Source organism: Mustela nivalis (assembly GCF_964662115.1).
Source record: "Mustela nivalis genome assembly, chromosome: 8".
NCBI lineage: Eukaryota > Metazoa > Chordata > Mammalia > Carnivora > Mustelidae > Mustela > Mustela nivalis.
The window spans coordinates 29239816-29264529 of record NC_139027.1 but is presented as its reverse complement, the minus strand read 5'-3'; the positions used below and the strand labels follow the sequence as shown (position 1 = coordinate 29264529).

Sequence of the window (24714 nt, the reverse complement as noted above, 5' to 3'; positions counted from 1 at the left end):
CATTGGGGAAGGGGATAGTTCGGGCTTTCTCTTTGTGGGGATTTCTCAGCATGTACGTTGGAATCACTGTTCGTCCATGTGAGCAAACAAGAACTCTCCTCAGGGTCTGGAGGTGGCTCCCCACAGTCATTCTCTGCTGCCGCATCCCCTAGGCACAGTCTGGGACAGAGGGGAGAGAGAGGCTCAGGATAGAGAATAAAGTTCTGGCTCACCTAAATGAATGAGAGATGTGAGTGAGGGATTAAGAAGTCATTGCAGGGCATCCGGGGCTTGGTGTTGGTTTGGGGACGATGTGAGGAGCTTTAGGGCTGTTTATAGCGATGAGAATGAAATCCCTCGAAGCCTCCAGGCTTAAAAAATATACTTAGATTATTTTATGATACATCAAATGAATTCCAAATGGACTAACTCTTTGCAAACGCTTCATTCATCTCATAAAAAAATCGGGAATAGAAATGGATACTTCCCAAATTTTCTGCACTTTAAAGCAATAAAAGAAAACTTGAAAGAATTTTTATGACCACATTTAAAAAGTATGTGATGGAATATTTGTAACAAATAAGAAAGGTTAAAAGCTAATAATACTCTTATTATATAAAGAGCTATTATCTGCTACAGGAATGAAATGTGACAGAACAGTGGATTCAGAAACAGACTCAAGTAAGTTATGAGAATGTGGTCCATGATAAAGATGACATTTTAAGTCTGTGGGATAAAAATAGAATATTCAATATGTATTGGGGTGGTTGGCCAAGCATCTGGAATAAAAAACTAAAGCTCTGCCTCACTGCTTACACTAAACTAAATTCAGTTGCACCAGATACTGAAATTGGAGTGCCCTGAGAACGAGGATGACATTGTAGATACGAGCAGAGATTCTGGGGGTAGACAGTCCGGGCTTGCAGCCCACCTCCGCCCGCCTGCAACCCTATGGCCTGGGGGAACTTAATCGCTTTATGCCTCACTTTTGTAAGATGGGGATGAAAATAGTGCCTGCCTCCCGAGGACTGTTGTGAGGAGTAAAGGAGTTGATCTGTGGAAAGGGCTTGGAACAGTGCTTGGCCCATACAGGTGTTCTGAGTGCGGCTGCTTTCATCTTCATCATCATCATCATCACCATCACCAAAAAAGTTAAAACCATAAAAGCACTGAAAGAAAAGAAAGTATGGCAAATATTTTTTATAAGCTTGGGGTTGGAGAAACCATTTTTAATCGTGACACAAAAGCCATACCCCAGGGAAGAAAAGTTGGAGAGATTTGATATTTGAAACTTCTACACGTGGGGAAAGGATGCCATTGGAGTGGGGTGCCAGAGGTCACCATCCCTTGAAGGGACAGGCTGTGAGGTGACAGCTGTTCATTTGGTGCTTCTTGAACTGAACCTGGAAGATGACTAGGAGAAGCTGGGGAAGTGCCCTGGGGAGAGACTGTTTCAGTGATTCCGGTGTTGCCTGGGTCTTTCTACTCAGCACTTCCAGATTAGTCTCCTGCAGCTGCTCTAACAAGTTACCACACGCATGGTGTTTCCAGACAACAGAAGTGTATTCTCACCATTCAACTCTGGAGCCGAGAAGGCTGAAATCAAGGGGTTGGCGAGGCCGTGCTCCCTCTGAAGGCTGTGGGGAACAGTCTTTCCTTGCTTCCTCTGGGTGCTGGTGGCTCCTGGCATTCCTTGGATTGTGGTGGCGTTGCTCTGATCTCTCCCTCTTCCCCTGCTTCTGCACCACCTTCTCCGTGTGTCCTCTCCTCTTCTTAGCAGGATGGTAGTCACTGAATTTAGGACACACCCGAATCTGGTATAACCTCTGTTGCTTGTTTTTTAACCCTGACAACCTCAACCCCTAACCCTGGTATAACCTCATCTTAACTAATTATATCCACAAATTATATCTGTTTGAAAGAATATCGCATTGTCAAGTTCTGTTTAGACATGAATTTGGGGAGGATGCAGATTCACCACAGCTGACCTGCCACAACTGTAGCACTCCCTTTTTAGGGAGAAGGCAGTGCCTGTGAGATTAGCAGGGTTGGTAGATGCCGGGGGTGCACCCAACACCCAGCTTCACCTCACTGGGGGCGGTTGTGGTGGCAGAGGGGACGTGCACGGAGCCACACCACGGCCAGAGATGTCGCCACTCATCATGTGAAGGCCTTGCCATTAGCCAACAACACCAGATGTTTGAACATCTGGAAGTGACGAAGGAGATAGTAAGAATAGGGAGGGAGTGGATAGAAAACTAATAAAGCTTTTCAGATAGAACTCAGTCATGTGCAATTTTGAGAGAGAAGCCCATGGTGGACAAACTAGGATTTCTCTTTTTTGCTCAAGTCCAGTATGGTTAACATACAGAGTTACATTAGTTTCCGGTGTACAATACAGTGACTCAGCACTTCCGCCCAGCACGCGGCGCTCGTCACAAGTGCCCTCCTTCATTCCCATCACCTGTTTCACCCATCTCCCTCTGCCACCGCCCTCTGGGGACCATTAGCTTGCTCTCTGTAGTTAAAGAGTTTTAGTTTTTCTGTCTCTCTCTTGCAAAGTAGAATTTCTAAGAAGGGTCCACTGTTAGGCTTCAGGAGATTGTGATGTGATGATCAGCAACACTGTGAAAAAGACTTGTGTATGTGGATATGCACATTCTGGAAAGAGGGTTCTGAACTCTCATTAGATCACCACGTGGCTGTCCAGAACCTCAGGAAGTAAACACAGACTGAAGAATCATCTTTGGAGTAGACTGTTAGGATTAGTTTTCAGTTAAAAAGCCTAGTTGGTCCTCCCTTATAATCACTGTGGTTTAAAAAAAGACGCCTCTAGAACTTGTGCTACATGACAAGTGGGACAATACTACCGAGTGCGTTTATCTGTTGCTCTAGTCTGTGAATGTCCTCGGTGCCTTCCAAGTGCGCATGAGTAACTTGTGCACAGCCACATCCCCCAGCCGCCACCCCATTTCTCTGCGGCATTTTAGCTTGGGAGGAGAAGCACCTTCCATGGGCTCCACTTGCCCTCCTCTGGGCCTCTTTGGAGTCCAAGCAGATGAGGCTTTCTCTCCCCGTCTGCTGAACTGCACTGTTGGCAAGGTCCCTTCTGCCACTTCCAGGGGACACTCGGTAGTCCTCCAGTTCTTCAGCCTATTGGCATTGTTGAACCCCACAGATCTCCCTTCCTCCACAAAATGCTTCTTTCACTTGTCTTCCAGAATTTCGAGCTTCTTACCTTTCCAGCTGTGGCTTCCTCGTCTCATTGGTGACAGCCAGTGAGACGAGCCCCTTTTGGTGACAGCCCCTCCAGGCTCAGCCCAACCTCTGTTTCCTTCCCCGTATGTGCTGCTACCCCTGAGGTCTCACCGTCCCCTTGGTTTTCCTCCTTCTCTTCCCGAGACTATGTATTAGGGAGACAAGGTAACAGGTTTTCCCCCACACGACCATTTAAATCTTTCTCATGTAGACCATTCATTTTATTTCCTTAGGGCTGCACTTTTCAGATGTCTTCTTTTTTTCTCTCTTGGCTCATGATCCCCCGGGGGATTTGGGGTTTCCACTGGTAATACGTGCTGGTGGGAGGGCCTAAGTGGTGCCCTTCCACGTGAGTCTGGACCTTAGGGGACCCTCACCCCTGGGTGCCTTCACGACGGCCACCTCCCACCACTGGCAGGTGGTCTGGCTCCCCAGGAAACCTCCCGGTTCTCTGCCAGGCACTGCTTTCTTCCCGTGCCCGTGTTGCTGGGTAGCCCTCTAACCACCTCCGCAGGTGGAGGGCCCGCCAGGCAGCCGGGGCTCTGCCCAGCTGTACCCGCAGGTCCCCGGCTTGCCCTGGGCTGGCGCTGCGGTGTGGCAGTGTCTCCGTGCCGATGGCACGCGGCGTGTAGAGAGCCCACCTGTGGACATGGGCACCTGGCCATCTTCCACCCTCTGCTGCCTTCTCCCGTGTTTGCTGCTTCTGCCTCAGGTCCATCCGCTCTCTCCTTTCTCAAGTCATGTACGGTGTTGGGTTCAGAAAGAGGAGCCGGCAGTGGATTAGTGCATCGGCTTGTGGGCTGTATTGTTTCCGTAATGAAGATTAACAGTAAAGCCATTTTCACACTGGAAACAAGTGAGATCAATACAGATTAAGAAAACATTTAAATAGCTTGAAAAGGAAATATGTTTACTCAGCAAACGTTTAGAGGGAGATTTAAGTGTACTAACTAATGAAAGAAATAAAATACAAAAAAATAGCTGCATTTGCCTTTAGTAGAACAAAATGTCAAAGATTTAAAAGATAATGATCTGCTCAGTGCTGGTAATATTCAATGAAATAACACATTTTTATATACTAATGATAGGATCTAATTTGATTTAGCCCTTTTAGAAAGTATCAGAATCACCACCGGAGTCTTAAAATGTTTATTCCTTTGATTCTATACTTCTGTTTCTGGAATTTTTTTTTCTTTTCTTTTCTTTCTTTCTTTCTTTCTTTCTTTCTTTCTTTCTTTTTTTTTTTTTTTTTTAAACAATTTTTCTATTTTTTTTAAGTAACCTCTACACACATGTTAGGGCTTGAACTCACAGCCCTGAGATCACCAATCTCATGCTCCACCGAGTGAGCCAGCCAGGTGCTCCTGTTCTGGAAATCTAACCTAGATACGCAGTGAAGTGTCATTTATCATAGTAATAACATCAGTGGCAAGGCATGGAAGCAGCCTCTTTATCTGACTGCAAGGAAATTGTTAAACAGACTGCAGTCTGTCAACCCAGTGGAATATTTTGAATCTATTAAAATGATCTATTTTAAAGAGTATATGAAAAAATTCTATGACATAATCGGGAAGATAAGACTGTTTACATAGTATTAAAAAATGTGTGCGTAGTAAAAAATTAGAAGAAATTCACCGCAGTGTTAGTCGTGCTTGTGTTTGGGAATTTTCTTTTCCCTTTCTATTTTTTATTAGCTCTGATGTCTTGGGGAAGTAACAAAAGTAAATAAGCAGAAAAACTACAAAAACCTGTTTGGTTTGGTCTATTCAAGATTTGGCAAAGAAATAATGAAATGATCAAAGTCACTACTATACATATTTCATAAGAGAGGTTTTTCCGGTATAAGAGAATTTATGATTAGAAGGGAAGAGATAACAGGAATAAGGAGCTGCACCTTGTAAATGAACACAATGAATGCTTGAGGCAAGACCCAGGACCTGGCATGTGGGTTCAGATCTAACTGTGCCTTCCCCCGCTGTGTGACCTTGGCCAAGTCACTTGACCCCTCTGTGCTCCAGTGTCTGCATCTGCAGAATGCAGATAATCAGAGCACCTTCCTCACAGGACTGTCAGGAGGATTGTGCCTTCATAGAGGCCCTGGCTCTCGAGCATTCTCACATGCTCTCTTCGTCTCTCTGTCTCTGTCACTGTCTCTGTGTCTCTGTCTCTCTTACATATGTATTTAGAAATGTTATCTACTATTATCTTCTCATCATCTCCATCAAAGTTCAGGAGTCAAATACTACTGGCGTTCAAAACCTTTTCTGTGCCTCACTTGCTATGGGACCCAGAAAAGTACATTTTGTCTTTCTTGTCTGAGTTTATTTATAAAGTGGGGAGAATGAAGTACCTGCCTGCTAGGGTCCCTGTGAGAAACAAATGTGATCAGGTTGGTCGTGGGCTCCGCACAGGGCTTGGCACATAGTGATGCTCACGGTGGAGGTGGTGGGAGGTATTGAGGGCAGCTACCGTGGTGACGGATTCTGTTTTTCTTTAGGTCTCTTCTGTTTTGTTTTGTTTTTTTTTTTAAAGATTTTATTTATTTAAAAAAAATTTTTTTTGTTTATTAATTTTTTAAATTTATTTTCAGCGTAACAGTATTCGTTGTTTTTGCACCACACCCAGGGCTCCATGCAATCTGTGCCCTCTCCAATACCCACCATCTGGTTAAAGATTTTATTTATTTATTTGACAGAGAGATCACAAGTAGCAGACAGGCAGACAGAGAGAGAGGGTAAAGCAGGCTCCCCGCTGAGCAGAGAGCCCTATTCGGGGCTCGATCCCAGGACCCTGGCAGAGGCTTTAACCCACTGAGCCACCAAGGCACCCCTTTTTAGGTCTCTTTTGAACCAAAAGGAAATTTAGGGGCACATGGCGAGTGAGCTAACAATGAGGGTTTTGCTGTCCACTTCTGATGGAGTAAAGGAAGTTGAGGATCAATGATCATCATAATAGTTTATAGGTTTATATTGTGCATTGACTCCTTGATACAACAATTCTGTGATAGAGTAGGCTGAAGACCCGTCCTCATCACTGCTGTTTACCAATGTCATAGTCCCTGCATTTATAGTGGATTTCAGCAACAAATTCTATAGATTTTGGTAATGCAAAGGAATGTGAGGCTGATAAACTTCATAGACTGCCCAAGAGGAAATTGTATTACTTGGTGATTCACTTAATCAGAGAAACTCTACTGCAACAGGCTTTTCTCCTTTTAAGTTACAAATATTTACTTTCTTCCTTTTTTTTTTCTCTAAGTATTAATTTTTTAAAGAAGGGTTTAAGTATGTGTTCAAAGTTACCGTTTTGTAGTCAGTCTGAATAACTAGAATGTGATTTTTCTCACTAGTTAGTGGGAGGAAAATGGGGATATTACTAGTAAATTATAAAATTAATAGTTTTTAAAAAGTTATCCTGTTATCATTCCAAGACCACTTTCTAGGTTTACAAATTAACTCCATTTGTTAATGTATTTTAATCACTCCATTTATTCCCTTTAGTGTAGATGGCTTTCTTAACTGCAGGAAATAACTTTTAAAATAATGTTTTATTAAAATACAGTCTATGTATAGAAAAGAATACAGATCATAAGTAAACACAAGAATTTGCATGAAGGGAACACACCTGTGTAACCAGCCCCTGGAGTATGAGTGAGGTCACTGCCTTGCCGGCTCTCCCAAAATCCTCACCAGCCCTCTTTTTATCAATAGCCCCTCCCCGCACATGCCAAGGACATTATGTTAAAGTCTAATAAATCAGTAATCATGTTACCTTCATTTTTTGTTTTATTTTTACCAATTTTTTAATGTTTATTCTTGGCTTTTCTCTATTTTTATTGTTTTTAAATTAAATTTTTTTAAAGATTTTATTTGTTTATTTGACAGAGATCACAAGTAGTCAGAGAGGCAGGCAGAGAGAGAGAGAGGGGGAAGCAAGCTCCCTGCTGAGCAGAGAGCCTGATGCGGGACTCTATCCCAGGACCCTGGGATCATGACCTGAGCCAAAGACAGCGGCTTAACCCACTGAGCCACCCAGGCGCACCTAAATTAAATTTTTATTTTATGAAAATAGTACATACATATATACAACTTAAATAGTAGTCAAAGGCTTATAACAAAATACAGCAGTTTCCTTCTCTACCGCTTTCTAGTCCTAAAGATCCTGCTCTCTAAATAGTGTTTCTTTTGCCATTTGTACATTTCTATATTTCATAATATAAACACTGCTACTCTTTATTAACCAAATTTAGGTATTATTGGTTGACTGTTACAGTAATCAAGGACCTAACTGTCTTATATCAACATCTCTGCTCCTTCTCTTTCTTTTTGTTTTTTTTTTTTTTTTTTTTTTTTAAAGATTTTATTTATTTATAGGAGTGGGGGGAGAGCGAGCGAGCACAGGCAGACAGAATGGCAGGCAGAGGCAGAGGGAGAAGCAGGCTCCTTGCCGAGCAAGGAGCCCGATATGGGACTCGATCCCAGGACGCTGGGATCATGACCTGAGCCGAAGGCAGCTGCTTAACCAACTGAGCCACCCAGGCGTCCCTTCTTTTTGGTTTTTAAAGGATATATATTTTAATAGATTTTATTTATTCGTTCATTCCTGCATGCATTCATTCATTCGTTTATTTATTTAAGAGAGCACCAGAGCCCAGGTGGTGGGGAGGAGCAGAGGGGGAGGAGAGGGAGAGAGCTGAGCGTGGAGCTCAACCACATTGGGCTCCATCTCATGACCCTGAAATTGAGACCTGAACCAAAACCAGGAGTCAGATGCTCAACCGACTGAGCTACCCAGGCACCCCAAGTGCTACTTCTCTTTCTTATCTTCCCAGTATATTTACATTAAAGCTTTTGGTCAAATGAATATTCTCTATTAACATTCTATGCCCATACATATAAAATTCAAAATGAGTGTTATGGGCTACTATGGTTGGGGTCTTTTTTTACTTTCTGTCTTTTATGATGCCAATAGTTGTCTTGGTTTTCATGTTTTTCTCTCTCTTTGTAAGCCTCTTGTCTGAAATCGCAATGTCTCCTGCCTTTCTTCTGGCTTTAACTCTGGATACAGTCACTAATCCTTTGTAATTGCTGAATTCAGTAGCGTCCTCCAGCCCTCAACTTTGTAGCTGTGCTCTTGGTACTTCCTCCTCCCTTGGTTTCCATGACGTCACTTTATCCCGTCTTTCCATGGACTCCTTTTTAGTTTTGCTTATGCATAGACCCCTGTTTACCTTCCTTTAAGTGTAGTGTTCCCTAGGATTCTATCTGTAATCTGATTTTAACCAACAGGATCTCTTTAGGCAGTATCTGTTATGGCCAGGAATGACTTCTACTATCTGTTCCTCCTTATAGAACTTTCTGGCCGCTGAACATACAGGTAGGGAGTATGAAGACATCTGTCATTGCTTTCACTCCTGTTCAAGGTCCCACTCTCTTCTTGTGACATCTGCATGTGAATTTTGTAGAGGCTTTGGTATCTACCTGTCTGAAGCTCCCTTCGCCCTACCTGCCCCTGTTCATCTAGACATGCCACCTCCTTACCCTTTCACCCTTCTGTTCCCTGCACACACCACCAAATATCCACACTGCCACTCTCCATTTTTATTGTAAGAAAGCTTAAAGTTCTCTCCCCCATCTCCTCCTGTGGGTAAAGTGAGAGGATGGGACGTTGGGCCAGTTGTCTGATTCTAGAGAAAGCAAAGTATTTTACTAATTTAGTAGGCTTTATTTGTACTGGACAGTAACTATTTTAATAGACCATCCCTTTTAAAATGTGTTAATCCTTGAAATGTTTGAAGAGTGATCACTTGACAGTAGTGCATATCCATACAGTCTCATCTGCTTGGTTATGTTTAGATTTAAAACCATGTAATAAGAATTCTGTATTTTCAGAATTAGAACTACATATATGGGGTTGTAATGTGAATTTACAGGCAGAGATAAGGTATCTTTTCCAAACAAGAAAGAAAAAGCACAATTGAATGTTCTCTTGTCCATTTTTATTGCTGTGTATAAAAAGGACCGTGAGTCTGAGCTGACATTCCTAAAAGCTACAGGTGTCAATCAGAGCATTCAGAGAGAGTGCTCAGAGTGAGAAGGCTTCGTGCCCTCCAAGGAACCTTCAAAGGGAGCCCAGGTGAATCAGCATGTGATTCTAGGGAGTGGTTCAGCATGGCTCCATGTTTATTATTTTTTTTTCTTTAAGATTTTATTTATTTATTTGACAGAGATCACAAGTAGACATAGAGATAGGCAGAGAGGGGTGGGGGAAGAAGGCTCCCCACTGAGCAGAGAGCCCAACTCGGGCCTCGATCTCAGGACCCCGAGATCATGACCTGAGCCGAAGGCAGGGGTCCAACCCACTGAGCCACCCAGGTGCCCCCATGTTTATTTTTAAAAAGCGTAAAGGTGATATTCCAGTGGGTCTCAAGGTTTTTCACCATCACTGTTCTTGATAATGGCGATGGTAGCCCCTTGTTTTTTGTTACTGTATTTTGTTGTTTCTAGCTTACCAGTTTGTTCTGTGCATTTTTTAAGGTCCTTAAAATTCTGGTCAGGGCAGTGGTTGACGGGGTAACCGATCGAAGTGGAGATGTCGCAACTGCCCTCAGAGGAAAATTGCGGGAATTACTTGGCAGAGTGACTTCAAGAGTGACGAATGATGGAGAAATCTGGAGGCTGTATGCCGCAGTGTATGGAAATGGGCAGAGTGAAAAGCCTGATGAAATTGAAAAGGTAAGTCCTCTTTCAGTCCTCGTGGGAGCTTGCCTTTTGTTTAAATTACATGTAGCAGATCTCCTTCGATGGTTGGGGGAAGAATTAAATGAGCTCAAAAAGGATGATGGATATGCTCAGGTTTTCCGAATCTTTATTCGGAATCTTTAACGTAAGCACTTTGAATGGCGGGCAGGTTAAGACTTGCAAGCATTCATCTTTTTTACTTTCCATGAATCTTTCTTACATAATTGTTCTCCATTTCCTGCAAAAGGCACTCTCCAGACTGCTCCCCGACTGGAGCTGTGGCAAGCAGCTGTTCATATGCTTTACTCTCAGCCCTTTCTGCAGGCTCCTTGCTGAAGACTGAGGTAGATGGGGCCCAGCGACAAAAGAGGGTTTAGATCTGAGACGGGAGCCTTGGAAAAAGGCACGAGAGAAGACCATGGAAGGAGTGCTTTGAACACAAAAGGCTTTACAGAGGTTACCCTGCTCCTTTCTTGAAAGTGCACGAGAGCACCAGTTACACTTAACTTATGCCTTTGGCCTCTTATCTCAGAACCCAAAGGAGCCCCCAGAGTTTCCAAGGTTGAAATCATTGTTTTCAGTTCTTTTCAAAACATCCACAACAAATCAAATGTACTCCTTGCCTGAGTTTGGAATTCGCCGCAGTCCAGCTCATCTGTGGGATTCCTGGCCATCTCTCCTCCCTCAGTCCACAGCTGGCTTCCACCATGGCCTGTCAGCCCGGAGAACACACACTCACACGCACGCGTGCACACACTCCTACTTTCTGTCCTTCCACTTCTTCTTGAATGATGTGCTCTTGCATGTATGGACTCAAGGGGAGTCTGAATTCTCTGATCGGTGACTTCTCCCTCAAGAATCTGCAGGGATGGGGCTGTGAAAGTGTTTTAAACTTCTATGAGTACACACGCCTCTTGGTGACTCTGTAGGTGCTATCAAGTTCATGCCTCATTCTTTTAACCGGGCTCTTAAGCTGATGGCTACGGGTGCTGAGGAATGGTGTGTGCCCTTCTTCTAGGTTTCCAAACGTGGCATCTCTGTTTCTCTGTTTGAAGGGAAGTTTCTCTGTCCAAATACATCTACTTGATTGCATCTGTACCCCTTCTTTGATGAGAATAATAAAGATCGTGCTACATAACACAGATGCTAGTTTCTCAAATTCAAATTAGTTCCACATGACCTCCAGGAAACCGAGTTGGAAATGTGAATTCCCTTTGTTATTCTGAACACTGTTCTTTTTCTGTCCTCAGGCGTTCCAGTATCTCTCTAAGGCATACAAGTGTGACACACAGTCCAGTTGTTGGGAGAAAGACATGACATCATTTAAGGAAGTGGTGCACAGAGCCTTAGGACTCGCACATGGTACTTGATGTAATGTTTGATATTCCTGCCACGTCTTACTGTATTTTTACTGAAAAAGAATTTGTCAAAAGTGAAGTTCCATTCCAGATAAGTTCAGATTATTTCGTTATATGGAAATAGCCATATTTCGTGCTGCGAATCTTTATAAGACCAGCTACTGGGTAAGCACTTTGGAGCAATAGGAGAAAATAGAGGCTGGAATGGTAGGAAGGACAGAAACTGAAATACTGTTCGAGTGTAAGCGACCAGTATTAGGAGCTTTCAAGATGGGAAGGACCTTCCCAGCTGTGTCTGACTTTCAAGCACACCGTCTGTTTGTGTTGATTGTGTAGTATTAAGGAAATCTGTTAACATTTCTTGACTTGTAGTTTTCCTTTATAAATGAAAATATTTTTTCTCCAAAAATACATAGATTACTGGAGAATAGCAATGTACAAAGACCTATGGCATATGCGAAAGAAATAAAAAATATAATCCTATCCCTGCCTTTGGGAAATTTAAGTGGGTGATATTTGAGGGGAGAGATAACATTACATATAAGGTTGCACGCCTGTTGGGTATATCCCAGATAAAGGCCCCTTTTCATTATTTGCATTAATGAAAAATACGCCAGGTAAATTTAATAGTGCGTTTTTATATTTAGAATTGAGTATGGATGTGTGATGCCCTGGGAATGCAGTTGAAATAAAATAATGAAGCCACTGTGTTAAGAACTGAATCACAGAGCTACGAACCTATCCTAAAGTCCTCTTCTAACTTTTCTGGCAACTAACAGTTACAGTATTGGGGAGCTGACAAGGGCAGACTCTTGAAATCAGGGAGACCTGAGCTCCAGAACCAGCTCTGCCCTGTACTTGCTGGGCGGTGTTGGGTAGATCACTTGACTCCTCTGAACCTTAGTTCCCTCCTTGTAAAATGGGGGCAATGCCTACCTTCTTGTTAGAAAGAATAAATGAAGATGTATTTAAACACTTAAAAGTATCTTGCACCTGGTTGAAAGGTAAATCCCTGACCTTCTCACACCAACCCTGTTCCTTCTGGGGTATAGGAGCTGAGCTGTCTGATAAGGCACTCAAAACTAAAAAGAGAAAAATGAAGAACAAGAGTAAACTTTGTGTCTCTAAAGAAATCACAGAACATTCGAACAGTTTAGAAATGGGCTTCGTAGTTGACAATTCTACTTACATTCTTTGATATCACTGACAAAAAGGATATAAATATTCAGTTATCTGGCCTGTCTACCCCTTGACAGATCAGAGAGACATGCCGAATTCTGTCCAGCTGAAATTCAGAGTAGACAAGGTGGAGGTCATTGCTGATAGACCCGTGGATGTGGCTGCAGTTCACGGGGCTTATGCTGGCCTCATGGTGGGTGGGCTCAGATGGAGTTCAGTCCTGAGGCCTGTGACCTTTGTGAATATAGTACCATGTTTGAGGAAACCCATAACTAGGTGTATTATGTACATAATTACAGCAAGGTACAATCTCCTTGGAAGAATTTATCTTATTTACTTGAGCTTGCCAACCCTAAACATTTCTGTGAACAGCTAACTTCGTAACAATCAAAGCCAAGATACTTTCTGTTATCACTAAGTGATGCTATTAAACCTATCAAATACAAATGCACAGGGTAAAGAAATAAGTACTGCAGGAATAAAATCCTCATTTTGTACCAAAAGTTGTTTTTAGGCTATTTTGGGCACCATTTTTTCATCAGGACAATAGTGGGAGAAAAACAACCTTCTATTCTTCTAAGTTCCTTCTCACTTTAACAAATTAGACATTGGTGTTCCAAAGCATTTTAAGCATCTGTGAGTGGATGCTCAGCTTTAGTTTCTGGTGATATTTTAGATTTATGAAAATTTAGATTTAGATTCACCTTTTCTTTGTTGCTTTTGTAGACCAGTGCTCAGTTGAGGAATGAACTGCTTGTCTTTGTTATTCTATTCTCTCTTTTTTTAAATGTTTCTCCCCAACACTGTTGTCCACCATGCTCAATTCTGAAAACAGAATTGTAACATTAAAAAAAAATCTCTGCAAAATTAAAGAAGAATTGGAAAAAATCATAGAAACAAATGATAATGAAAATACAGTGGTTCAAAATCTGTGGGACACAACAAAGGCAGTCCTGAGAGGAAAATATATAGCGGTACAAGCCTTTCTCAAGAAACAAGAAAGGTCTCAGGTACACAACCTAACCCTACACCTAAAGGAGCTGGAGAAAGAACAAGAAAGAAACTCTAAACCCAGCAGGAGAAGAGAAATCATAAAGATCAGAGCAGAAATCAATGAAATAGAAACCAAAAAAACAATAGAACAAATCAACCAAACTAGGAGCTGGTTCTTTGAAAGAATTAATAAAATTGATAAACCCCTGGCCAGACTTATCAAAAAGAAAAGAGAAAGGACCCAAATAAATAAAATCATGAATGAAAGAGGAGAGATCACAACTAACGCCAAAGAAACATACAACTCTACGCCCACAAATTTGACAATCTGGAAGAAATGGATGCATTCCTAGAAACATATAAACTACCACAACTGAACCAGGAAGAAATAGAAAGCCTAGACCCATAACCAGTAAGGAGATTGAAACAGTCATCAAAAATCTCCAAACAAACAAAAGCCCAGGGCCAGATGGCTTCCCGGGGGAATTCTACTAAACATTTAAAGAAGAACTAATTCCTATTCTCCTGAAACTGTTCCAAAAAATAGAAATGGAAGGAAAACTTCCAAACTCATTTTATGAGGCCAGCATCACCTTGATCCCAAAACCAGACAAGGATCCCATCAAAAAAGAGAGCTATAGACCAATATCCTTGATGAACACGGATGCGAAAATTCTCACCAAAATACTAGCCAATAGGATTCAACAGTACATTAAAAGGATTATTCACCACAACCAAGTGGGATTTATTCCAGGGCTGCAAGGTTGGTTCAACATCGGCAAATCAATGAATATGATACAACACATCAATAAAAGAAAGAACAAGAACCATATGATACTCTCAGTAGATGCTACAGCATCCCTTCCTGATCAAAACTTTAGGAAGATGGGCTCCAGCACGCGGGAGGCGGGGTTGTCACGAGTGAGTGACCCGGTTCTCTCCCACTCTCTGCTGACGCCAAGCGCCTCTCAGCCACCTGAGAGCCCGGGTGTGGTCACTTCGCCGGACGCAAGCACGCAGGTTGTTGAAGCCACTTCCTCTGGAATGGGGAGTAAATCCTGAGTAGGAGAATGCAGTAAGAATTGAGCTGTAAATACCCGATGTCACTTCACTGGGCAGGTGTCATTGGCAACTGTGAGTCCCCGTTAGGGACCTGGTGCCCCGGGGAGCCACACAAAAGAGCTGCTCCCTCTGGTTTTGCCCTCCGTGTACCTTGTATTCAGTTAGATTTCATCTCTTTTTTGTGTAATTTCACGTGTATGTGTGTGTGTGTTTAGAGTCTCTTCCCAGTGATCTGTAACTTACCAAAAATCACCTACTTCCCCTCACAATTCTCCAGTTAGCAGGAAGTGTGAAGAAGGACAGTGCGGGGAATTATGCACAGAATTGTCCTTTTACCAAAACAAAATCTGTCCATGTGGGAATATTCCTGAAGTCTTTTACTATAAAAACCTAATCAAGTAATTGTTTTGGGCACTTATAAATGATCGTTAGCAGCATTTAACGCATATTTTCTCCCGTATTTATGTTGCAGTGGCTATAAAACACAGTAAAAACAAGTCCAGTCCCCAGGAGGCTGTGCAGGTGCTTTCCTCAGTTCGACTCAATTTGCAGGGCTTGTCATCTAAGGCAAAGGTGAGAATGCGGTGTGAGTTAACCCCGGTGCCCCCGGAAAGACGGTCTGTGCCATGAGCGGCTGCTCTTAAATCTTCCTTTATGTCAGGGGTAATATTCAGGCCACGTGGCGGTTTAGACGTCGGCCCCCAGGTGGTCGGTTGTACCGGTAGGGGTGTTACTGGCCCCAAGGCTAGACCACCCTTCACCTGGGTAACTCGGGAGTCTTTAAAGTTAATAACGCAGCCCTACTGCTTTCTTGAATTTAAATGAAAACAATGCTCTTCTCCTGATTGTCACTTTTTCCAGAGTATGACATATATGCCACTGGTAACACTTGGCTGAACTTTTGATTTTCATGCATATTTATTTCACCACATGTTAGAAAAAGTTTAACTAGCACCTCAGACCTACATCTTCATGAACATTATTGCTTATTTTTCACTTACGGTAATGTAATGTTTCCTCTAAAAAAGAAAAACTTCTATTTATATTAAAAAGGTGATTTAGAGACAAATATTAAGTAGGTGGTATATAGGTTTCACAAAGACTAAGGCAGGTGAGTGACTCAGGCTTGACCACTGAAACATTTACCGTCAATCGACAAATGCCGCCTTGTGAACTAGCGCTGGGCAGGGGACGCCCAAGAATCCCTGAGGGAACTGGTTGGGAGCCCGGAGTATCTGCCTGTGGCCGGTCAGGTATGGGGCAGAGCCTGGAGATCGCGTGGTCAGGTGTGGATTATACCCCTGGAAGCAAACTGGAAAGGAATATAGTTTTGTTTCTCTTTTTTCTTTTCCTTTCTTTTCTTTTCCTTTCCTTTCTTTTTTTTTTTTTTTTCTCTTCTTTTCTCTTAATTAATTTATTTATTGGCGAGGGAGAGAAAGCACGGAGCAGGCAGAGGGAGAAGCAGGCTCCCAGCAGAGGAGGGAAGCCAGAAGCAGGGCTTGTTTCCCGGACCCTGGATCATGACCTGAGCTGAAGGCAGATGCCCCTATCCAAATGACCCACCCAGGCACCCCAAGGAATATAGTTTCTAGCACGATTCAGTGGTTTCTTTTTTCATTTTTGCTTGCCTTCACTATTTAATCTTGGGTTGTAAATAAATTCTAACACTTCTGAGAGCAAGTCTATGGTAGGTGAAGGTCACTTCCGGACACATGTAAAAACCTTCCCAGAGTATGTATGGCTTTTTATTAATTGCTTGATCTTTTCAGATGAGGGCATCATTTTTGCCTCTTCAGAATATTAATTTGCTTTACTATCCTTTTTAATCTGCAAACTGGAACCCGATTGTACCAGATTGTCCCAGTTTGGTAGGTTAACTTCAGAATTTTGTATCTTTCAGAAAACTGCATGAGCGCTCAAAGAAGGTCAAGGTAGTAAGCTTTTCCTGTGACTGTCCCTCTCAAATGGGGAGCTAGGTTTCCTAGTTTTGGTTAGATCACTAACCTACCTACAATTGTTTATTTTCTCAGGAGATTCTCTACTAGTTTCCTTATCTCTGTGCAAAGCTTTTTCTTGTAAGTTACTAATTTTACATAAATCTGTACCTACCTAACTAGTCTAGTCTGTGCAGGTACTGCCTGTCTTCCCTTTTGTGGAAGATTCCCCGACATTGAAAAGGAGGCCTCAGAGCATCATCTAGGTTTAGATTTTGTTCTCATTAGATCCCAACTGGGAAAACTTGCCTCCCCACGCCTCCTTTGAAACCATGCTTTTGCTAGAATATTTGGGAGTCTCTGATTTTGTAGTAGAGCATATGCTTTTCCGATTTTTTTTGTTTTTTTTAAAACAGATTGGGTTTGCTCAGCTGAATTGGGATCCCCCAAACACTTTTTTAGAGCACTTTAAATAGGTAAAACAAAATTGAATAGCTCTATTTTTTTTTTTTTTAAGATTTTTATTTGTTTATTTGACAGACAGAGATTACAAGTAGACAGAGAGGCAGGCAGAGAGAGAGAGAGGGAAGCAGGCTCCCGGCTGAGCAGAGAGCCCGATGTGGGACTTGATCCCAGGACCCTGGGATCATGACCTGAGCCGAAGGCAGCGGCTTAACCCACTGAGCCACCCAGGCGCCCCTCTATTATTTTTTTTTTTTTTAGATTTTATTTATTTGCCAGAGAGAGAGAGAGAGAACAAGCGAGTACACACAAGCAGGCAGAGAGGCAGGCACAGGCAGCGAGAGAAGCAGGTTCCCTGCGGAGCAAGGATCCCGATGCAGGACGCGATCCCATGACCCTGGGATCATGACCTGAGCCGAGGGCAGTGACTTAACCCACTGAGCCACCCAGGCATCCCCGGATAGCTCTATTAAATAGCTTGTAGTAAGCTTGGTTTGTACCAATCTCAGATCTTTTCTTTCCAGGCCAGGGATTTCATGGAAATAAACACATAGAGCCTAGAGCCTCACCTGACGTCATCCAGTGTATCCTCCCCCTCCCCCACCACCACCGCCCACGGGGATCACTTCACAGACCTGCTGCAGTGGGCATGAGGGCTGTTCGGGAAAATGCCAGAAATCCTGGAGACAGGACAGACTTTACTGCTTGCACATTTTAGGATCCTCAGCAAATAATCCATTCTTTCTAAGCCCCAGTTTTTCTCTCCTTCCTCTTTAGTTCGTAGGGGAGTGATGCAGATCATGATGATTTGCAAGCACTATAATACTTAGTAAAAATAAAATATGCTATCTGAGTCTAGGTTACTTTTTTAAGATTTTATTTATTTATTTGATAGAGAAGTAGAGAGCACAAGTAGGCAGAGAGGCGGGCAGAGGAGAGGGGATAGCAGGCTCTCCCCTGAGCAGGGAGCCCGATCCAGGCTCGATCCCAGGACCCTGAGTCGAAGGCAGCTGCTTAACCAACTGAGCCACCCAGGCGCCCTACATTACTTTCCTACAAGGTGTTTTCTCTACTGATCACATTGTAACAGTTCTTAAGTCACTCTTTTATGAGGTACTGTGCACGGTGTGACAACACGGTAATATGACAGATCTTTGCTGAACATTGGTGAAGTCCTGCATTCAGTGAATGCTCTTAGCTCTAAAAATCACTGTGTGAAGCTCTAAGTTTATCCCAGTGATCATACCATCACTCAAAACATCTCTGGGGCTCTCTTTTAGAACAACCATCAGAACACTTGTCCTATGGTTGGGATAGTAAATAGTCATATGGTAATGGTAAGCAAGTCATCTAGTCAGGTCTGATGGAAAAGATAAATAGTGGGGCACCTGGGTGGCTCATTTAGTTAAGCGGCTCACTCTTGGTTTTGGCTTGGGTCATGATCTTAGGGTCCTGGGATCGAGCCCTGTGTTGGACTCTGCGCTCAGCATGGAGTCGGCTTGCGGTTCTTTCCCTGTGCCCTCCCCACCCCCCATTTGCACGCATGTGCTCTTTCTCTCTCTCTCAAATAAATAAATAAATAGTGTAATTTTTTAAAAAAAAATTAAAAAAGACAATGTGTTGAGTAAATTACATTTCTGATCTACACACCCACACATACACAGTGTGGTCATAAGATCCTGAAGTTCATTTTGTTGGGTGCCTGTCCTGGCTCAGCAGGCGGTTCCGGGTAGAGAGGCTCTCCAGAATGCCTCCGCTGTGGCAGCTTTATCAAAGTATGTTGATAAAATTTTACAAAGAGGGAACGTTTATTTTTACTTTAACATGCTGGGCTTCTTTGCTTTTACCAAATCCTGATAATCTTTGCAGCCTCTGAGTCCTAAACAATAATTAGTTGTCCAGTAATTAGCATAAAGGGGTATGATGTGTATGAACTTGAATATAAAATATATTCACTTTGCTTGTATACACAATGAATAGATTTGGGGTTTTTTTGGATGAAGAATGTCCATTCATTCTAAAACCATCATATAACATTGAAATGAATAACCAGAGGACGTCTGGGTGGCTCAGTTGGTTAAGCCTCTGCCTTTAGCTCAGATCATGATCCCAGAGTCCTGGGATCGATTCCTGCATTGGGCTTCTTGCCCAATGGGGAGCCTGCTTCTCCCTCTACCTGCCACTACCCATGCTTGGGCTCTCTCTCATTCTGATAAATAAATAAATTAAATCTTTAAAAAAAAAAAAAAAAGAATAACCAGTGTTCAGGGCAACCATTTTGAAGAGCAGAGCTCATTTGAATTTGCCAGCTCAGGCACGTTTTTGATGCCTGGTTTAACTTTGCAGCTTGTGCATTTCCAGTTTGGTAAACAGAACAAACACTAACCATTGTTACTATCATGTGGTATTATTAGATACAGGGAATTTTTTTTTTTAAAGAAGTATCTTTTTTTTTTTTTTTCCAAGACCTTGAGATCATGACGGAGCCACCCAGGCACCCTGATACAGGGAATTTTTAATTCTATCCTCTGTACCTATTTTATTTTAGAGAAATTGTCATTGTTTTGATCTGCTTTGTTCTTTATGTTGCAGCAACTTTTTACAGATGTGGCAAGTGGAGAAATTTCCCCAGAGTTAGCTGATGAAGCAGCAGCGATAGACGCTCTGGTCACAGAGCTGCAAGGCCTGAGCAACCAGTTTCGAAACCAGTACTGACCATCCTGGGAACAGTAGCTGGAAAAGGAGCTTTCACCGTCTGAATTTCTCTTATACCTGTGTATCTGAAACACAAGATAATGATTTTTTAAAAAAATAAAATTCTCTTTAATGGCTAACATTTTTGTTTTGTGATTTTTCTACATGTTTGGACCTTCCAAAGTACATTAATTAAAAGTTCCCTGTTTCTTTAGGCTTACTTGCTGTTGAATTCAATATATTCTTCTGTATTCTGTGCCGGGGTCTTTCAGCCCAAAGAGCAAAAAATTATAGTTTGCTTTTTAGCATAGGGTTTATTCTCTCTCAGCCTAAAATGAATTAGATCATCCTTTGGAAATATTTAGTCTGCAACAGGAAAAAATATCGGCACACTGCAAGTTTGTGGAATCATTAGATCGGCTGTATGATTATCCAAAAATGATAAAAGGTTGGATTGGATAGCAAAAATCTTTTTCCTTCTTGAGACTTTGTATTTGTGTCAGAAAGATATGTTTGGCTAAATTAGAAATGGGGCATACGTTAGTTTCTAAATCAAGAAAATGCAAGGAAAAAATGACATAACTCAAATTTTGATTGGGCCATTAACCACTACTTAGCAGACTGACCCTCCTCACTTTTGTAGACTGCCAGCCCTAAAGATGGTTGTTTAATAAGGTTATTATAAGTGAAGACAGCCATAAATGGTGCCGTATTACAGAAATGCCAAAGTAAAAAGCTTTCTTCGTAATGTCTGTGGAAACAAATACTGAAGGCAACAACTGAGTGAGGAATTCTCAGTCCCGGCTTGGGTTGCTGAATTTTGGGTCCCATGTATAACTCATTGGACCCTTGCTTTTTATCTGTGTTCTCATTTATAAAATCTGAATAATTTTTACCTCTGGCTTCCTTGTGAGTTTCAGCTTCCATTGGAAATTTTAAAATGCATACTCTACAAATACAAGTTTTCTGAACATTAAAAAAAAAAAGTCTTCAAAAGCTTTGATGGATCAGTTTTAGTTACAAATGCTTACCAGTGCTTTTCCTTTCCTTCACCACCTGCTTCTCTTTTCTAGTACACTAGTCTAAAAAAAGTTAATGTCTGCCCTAAAGCAGTATGTTTTATCTCTTATAAAACATAGAAGCTATGAGAAAGACCAGTAAAGTGAGCTAGTAGCCTGAGTTAACATTAAATGTCCATTCAAATCTTTTACAGAAGCTATTGGAGAGTAGGTAGGTAAATGGATGGATGGATGGACGGAGTGAGTGAGGTTTTAAGATGAACTCTTTATTAGTACCCAGCTGTGATCCCCAATGGAAAATCAATAGACAAATACTTAGGAGGGCAAAGATTTCAGGAGTCAAATGGAAGATTGACGAAGAGTTTCCAAGGATTAGAAGTTTTTTGTTCTCAGTTTGTTTTCCTTTGGCTTCAAGGTAGAAAGACATGAGTGAGTCTGAGTTGTCACAAACCAAGTCACAAAAGGATCATCTCCTTCCAGGCCTGTTCTCAAATGCTATGTTGAATCAAATTCTCCAGGACTTCCCTACACCCTCTTTTATCTTGGAATGATCCCACAAAAGGGAGAGCTCTCAAATGTTTTCTTTTAAAGACATAGACCTGTTAATTATGTTTAATAATCTTACTTATGTGAGTGTTTAACATAACTGAAGAAAATGTATGGGGAGGTACTATGGTAAGGTAGGAAAAGTTGGGGTTTTATCAAAACTTCACCGGCTAACACTTAATACTTAACACTCAGGTACTTAATTTCTTCATCTGGAAAGTGAATGTGGTGATAATAGTACCTTCCATCAAGCTTTTAACATCTCTTAGAGCACTTTCACCCAACTGCAGAGTGTAACACAGTATCTTTAAAATGCTGTATTTCACTTACTAGAGGGTCTCTGATGCTTTGTATTGCTATATTATGATTTAAATATTTGCTATTTCCAAACATCTTTTATAAATTTCAGCTTTGGTTTTCGAGTATCACTACTTTTGTTTTTGGCATTACTTTTGTGCATCATCAGCTAGAAGAATATAAAAGATGTGTGATTCTTTATTGAGTTCCCATAGCGTGAATGAATAATCATGCTAATAGCTACAAATTATGGAGCTCTCGCTAGGCACTACATAGGTCTATGATACCACTGGGAAATTAAAGCTCACAGACTCTAAAAAGAGAAATAGCTAGAGCTCTCTCTACTTGCTATGTTAGGGCTAGAAGAAGCTTCCAGGGGTCAGCTGATTTCTGTCTTCTCTTTATCACAATGGGATGCCTGGAATGTTTGCCTGTCATTGTTTATAAGGTTCTTCAAGGAGAGAAATTCTGTGAAATCTCAGTTCTTAATAGCCTATGGTCTGTAAAGTTTATTATAGTCCTTTTTTCTTTTAATTTAGTAAAGTTGTCATTAGCCTGTTTCCAAAGAAGCTGCATAATAAATGGGGGCCCTAACTGCAGAGGAGTGGAACCCCAATGGAATAAGAAATACCTTCTCTATATTCAAACCTCAAACTCAGGAAGCTTAGGGAGTTGATGCTGATTGAGTCCAGGAAGCAGAGCCATGGGGCGTGTGTCAAGCGCTCATGGGGTTCAGAACTGCAGAACTTGGACTTGAAGTTGGACTTTGGGTTGGACTTTGAGGTTCCTTTCTAGGGTGAGTGCTTGGCCTTTCCTCAGATGGAGCCTCAGTGTGGTAAGAAGGATCCCAAACGTTGAAAGCATTGACTTATTTGTGTATCAAGGCTATTCTTCATGCTTTGCTTGTTTCTGTTGGACATGCTATCAGGGTGCTATTCATAAGCAGAAATTTAAGGAAGAAATGATACCGAGTTGGTGTAGTAAGTAAACGCACCTACATTCCAGACGCCACTCAAAGACTGTGACATAAGCAAAGGGAGGGCTCATTGGGCTCTTTGCAACCATTTATCCAAACTGTGGTAAATCTACCAAGTTAGAACCCTGGGTGAGTCTCATGAAAAGTACTTTTTTCCACTTCTGTTTTCTTAACATCCACATCAATCTAAATCACTGTTTAGATAAGGTAACTCTACTTTACAGGCCAAGAGTGAGGAATAAAACCTGTTAAGTAGATGCAACACATTTCCTTTCTGCCTGTTCACTCGACAGGCCTTATAGTGAAATGGCAAAGAGCCTTTATTCAGAGGGCGGGCGCCATGCTGTGGCGATACAGATGGATTTTTCACAACGTGCAGAAGTGCTTATAAATAGATAGGTTTCAATCAACAAGTAGCTTATTCAGGCATGTGCTCAAATATAGTAGCTGCATTCATTAGACAGACATTTCCACTAATCCCAAGACTATACTAATAAAAGAGTAATCCCTATGGGCTCAAGGTAGTGCTGGCTTGCTTTTAACTCTTATAGAGTCTTTCACAGACCAAGGCCTAATAATAATTGTAGCTGCATTAGGTTTTCACCAAATGAATTATAAAGCCAAGCTTATCTTGAAATTTTTTCTTTTATTTTTTTTCAATTGCAGTAGCTCAAGTGGACAAAGAGGTACTCTTTACCCTGTATACATGGCTTGTAGCAAAACCAATTCAAGAGCAATTGTGTGTGCAATGTGTGTGTGTGTGAGCGTGTGCCCACTGTGTGTCCTCATTCCTTTATCATTAAGTTCCTTTTCTTTCCCCCTCGTTAATAAAGTGATTAATAAGGAGTTCGCTTCGGCGGATTTTGTTTTTTTCCTTTGGCTTTCGGATAAATAAGTTAATGTCAATTTTGAGCTTTTTAGACACAGTAGAGCAGTTGCACTTTTCCTGTGGACCTTATCCTCAGGCTGGGCGCTTTACCCCTCCCGCATCACTCAAGAGCTCGCTCTAATTCACTTAGGACAGCGCTCACATTTTTTCCCTTGCCAATGATGTCAGACCTGTCTTCCTTTTTATTATTCTGACTTCTTATAAACCGCTGTGACCTGTGAGTCAACCACACCATCTCTCGGCCCTGTGCCAGCAGGGTGATCTATGGAAGGGGACTCCTGCCAAGGACTTTGAGGCGGAAAACTGATAGTATTAAAAGAGGTCTTCTGAACGGTCAGGATCAGCCATGTTTGAGTCTCCGGTGGTGGTACTGCCAGAAAGGGGCAGGAGGAAGTAAATCACAGTAATGTTGTTAAGGAGCTAACCCATGCGTTGCTAACTTTTTCCAGACTGAGGCCTCACGTGAACGTCAGTATCTGTGGACGTGCAGAAGTTACCGCCGCTCCCGGACAGAGGAGGGCCGCTCGAAGCCTGTGCTGCCCCGGGTGCTTCTGGAAGCCCTTTAGCCTGTCAGCGTCCACAGACAGAGATGTTAGGACAACATCGATCGGAAGATGCATGAGAAGTGCTTTCGTCTTTTCTTTTCTTTTTTTTTCCCCCTAAGGTTTTATTGATTTATTTGAGAGCAAAAGAATGAGCAGGGGGTTGGGGAGGCAGGCAGAGGGAGAAGCAGGTGCCCTGCTGAGAAGTGGGGCTCCATCCCAGGACCCTGGAATCAGGATCCAAACTGAAGGCAAACGCTTAACTGACTGAGCCACCCAGGCACCCTGTAGACGTGGTTTGGAAATGAGACAGTTTAACAGGAATACATGTCAGAGTGTCCAGAAACCCCTGAGAGTAAGCACGGACACCATCTTGTCCGTTCTTCAGCGGGGAGCTTGATGACATTCAGTGCTGCTGGGTCATGACACCGAAGTCATGTCTTCATTTGGTCTCAGCCTCCCCGCGTTTCTGGGCTGCGCGTGTGGATGGGGGAAGGGAAGACGCCGAGAATGGGATGGATTTGTACGAGGTGGTCGATTTTTATATCATCGCGCCTTCTCCAGTTGGACCCGGGCCGGGAAAAGGAAAGCGAGATGGTGAGAAGCAGCGGCAGGTGGGAAAAGCACGACCCGAGGAACTGACCGACGAGGGGAGTCAGGGCAAAGCTGCCCCAGATGGAAGTTCCTGCCTCTCCACTTCCTCGCTGTGACCACACCTGAGCCACACCTGAAACCACTTGGGGCCTCAGTTTCCCCAGCTCCAGAATGCAAATCACCGCCCTACAG

General features: G+C 42.4%; 1 protein-coding gene across 1 annotated transcript in view; it reads left to right on the top strand.

Moving 5' to 3' along the window:
- Window positions 1-19799, top strand: part of TTC27 (tetratricopeptide repeat domain 27) — a 172042-nt gene extending 152243 nt beyond the window's left edge. Inside the window, exons 17-20 of the mRNA XM_082745658.1 lie at window positions 9774-9971; window positions 11228-11339; window positions 15042-15142; window positions 19558-19799. Of these exons, the coding sequence (XP_082601784.1) occupies window positions 9774-9971; window positions 11228-11339; window positions 15042-15142; window positions 19558-19680 (534 nt within the window). The 3' untranslated portion in view covers window positions 19681-19799. The remainder of the gene's footprint in view (window positions 1-9773; window positions 9972-11227; window positions 11340-15041; window positions 15143-19557) is intronic.
- Window positions 19800-24714: the final 4915 nt, after the last annotated feature.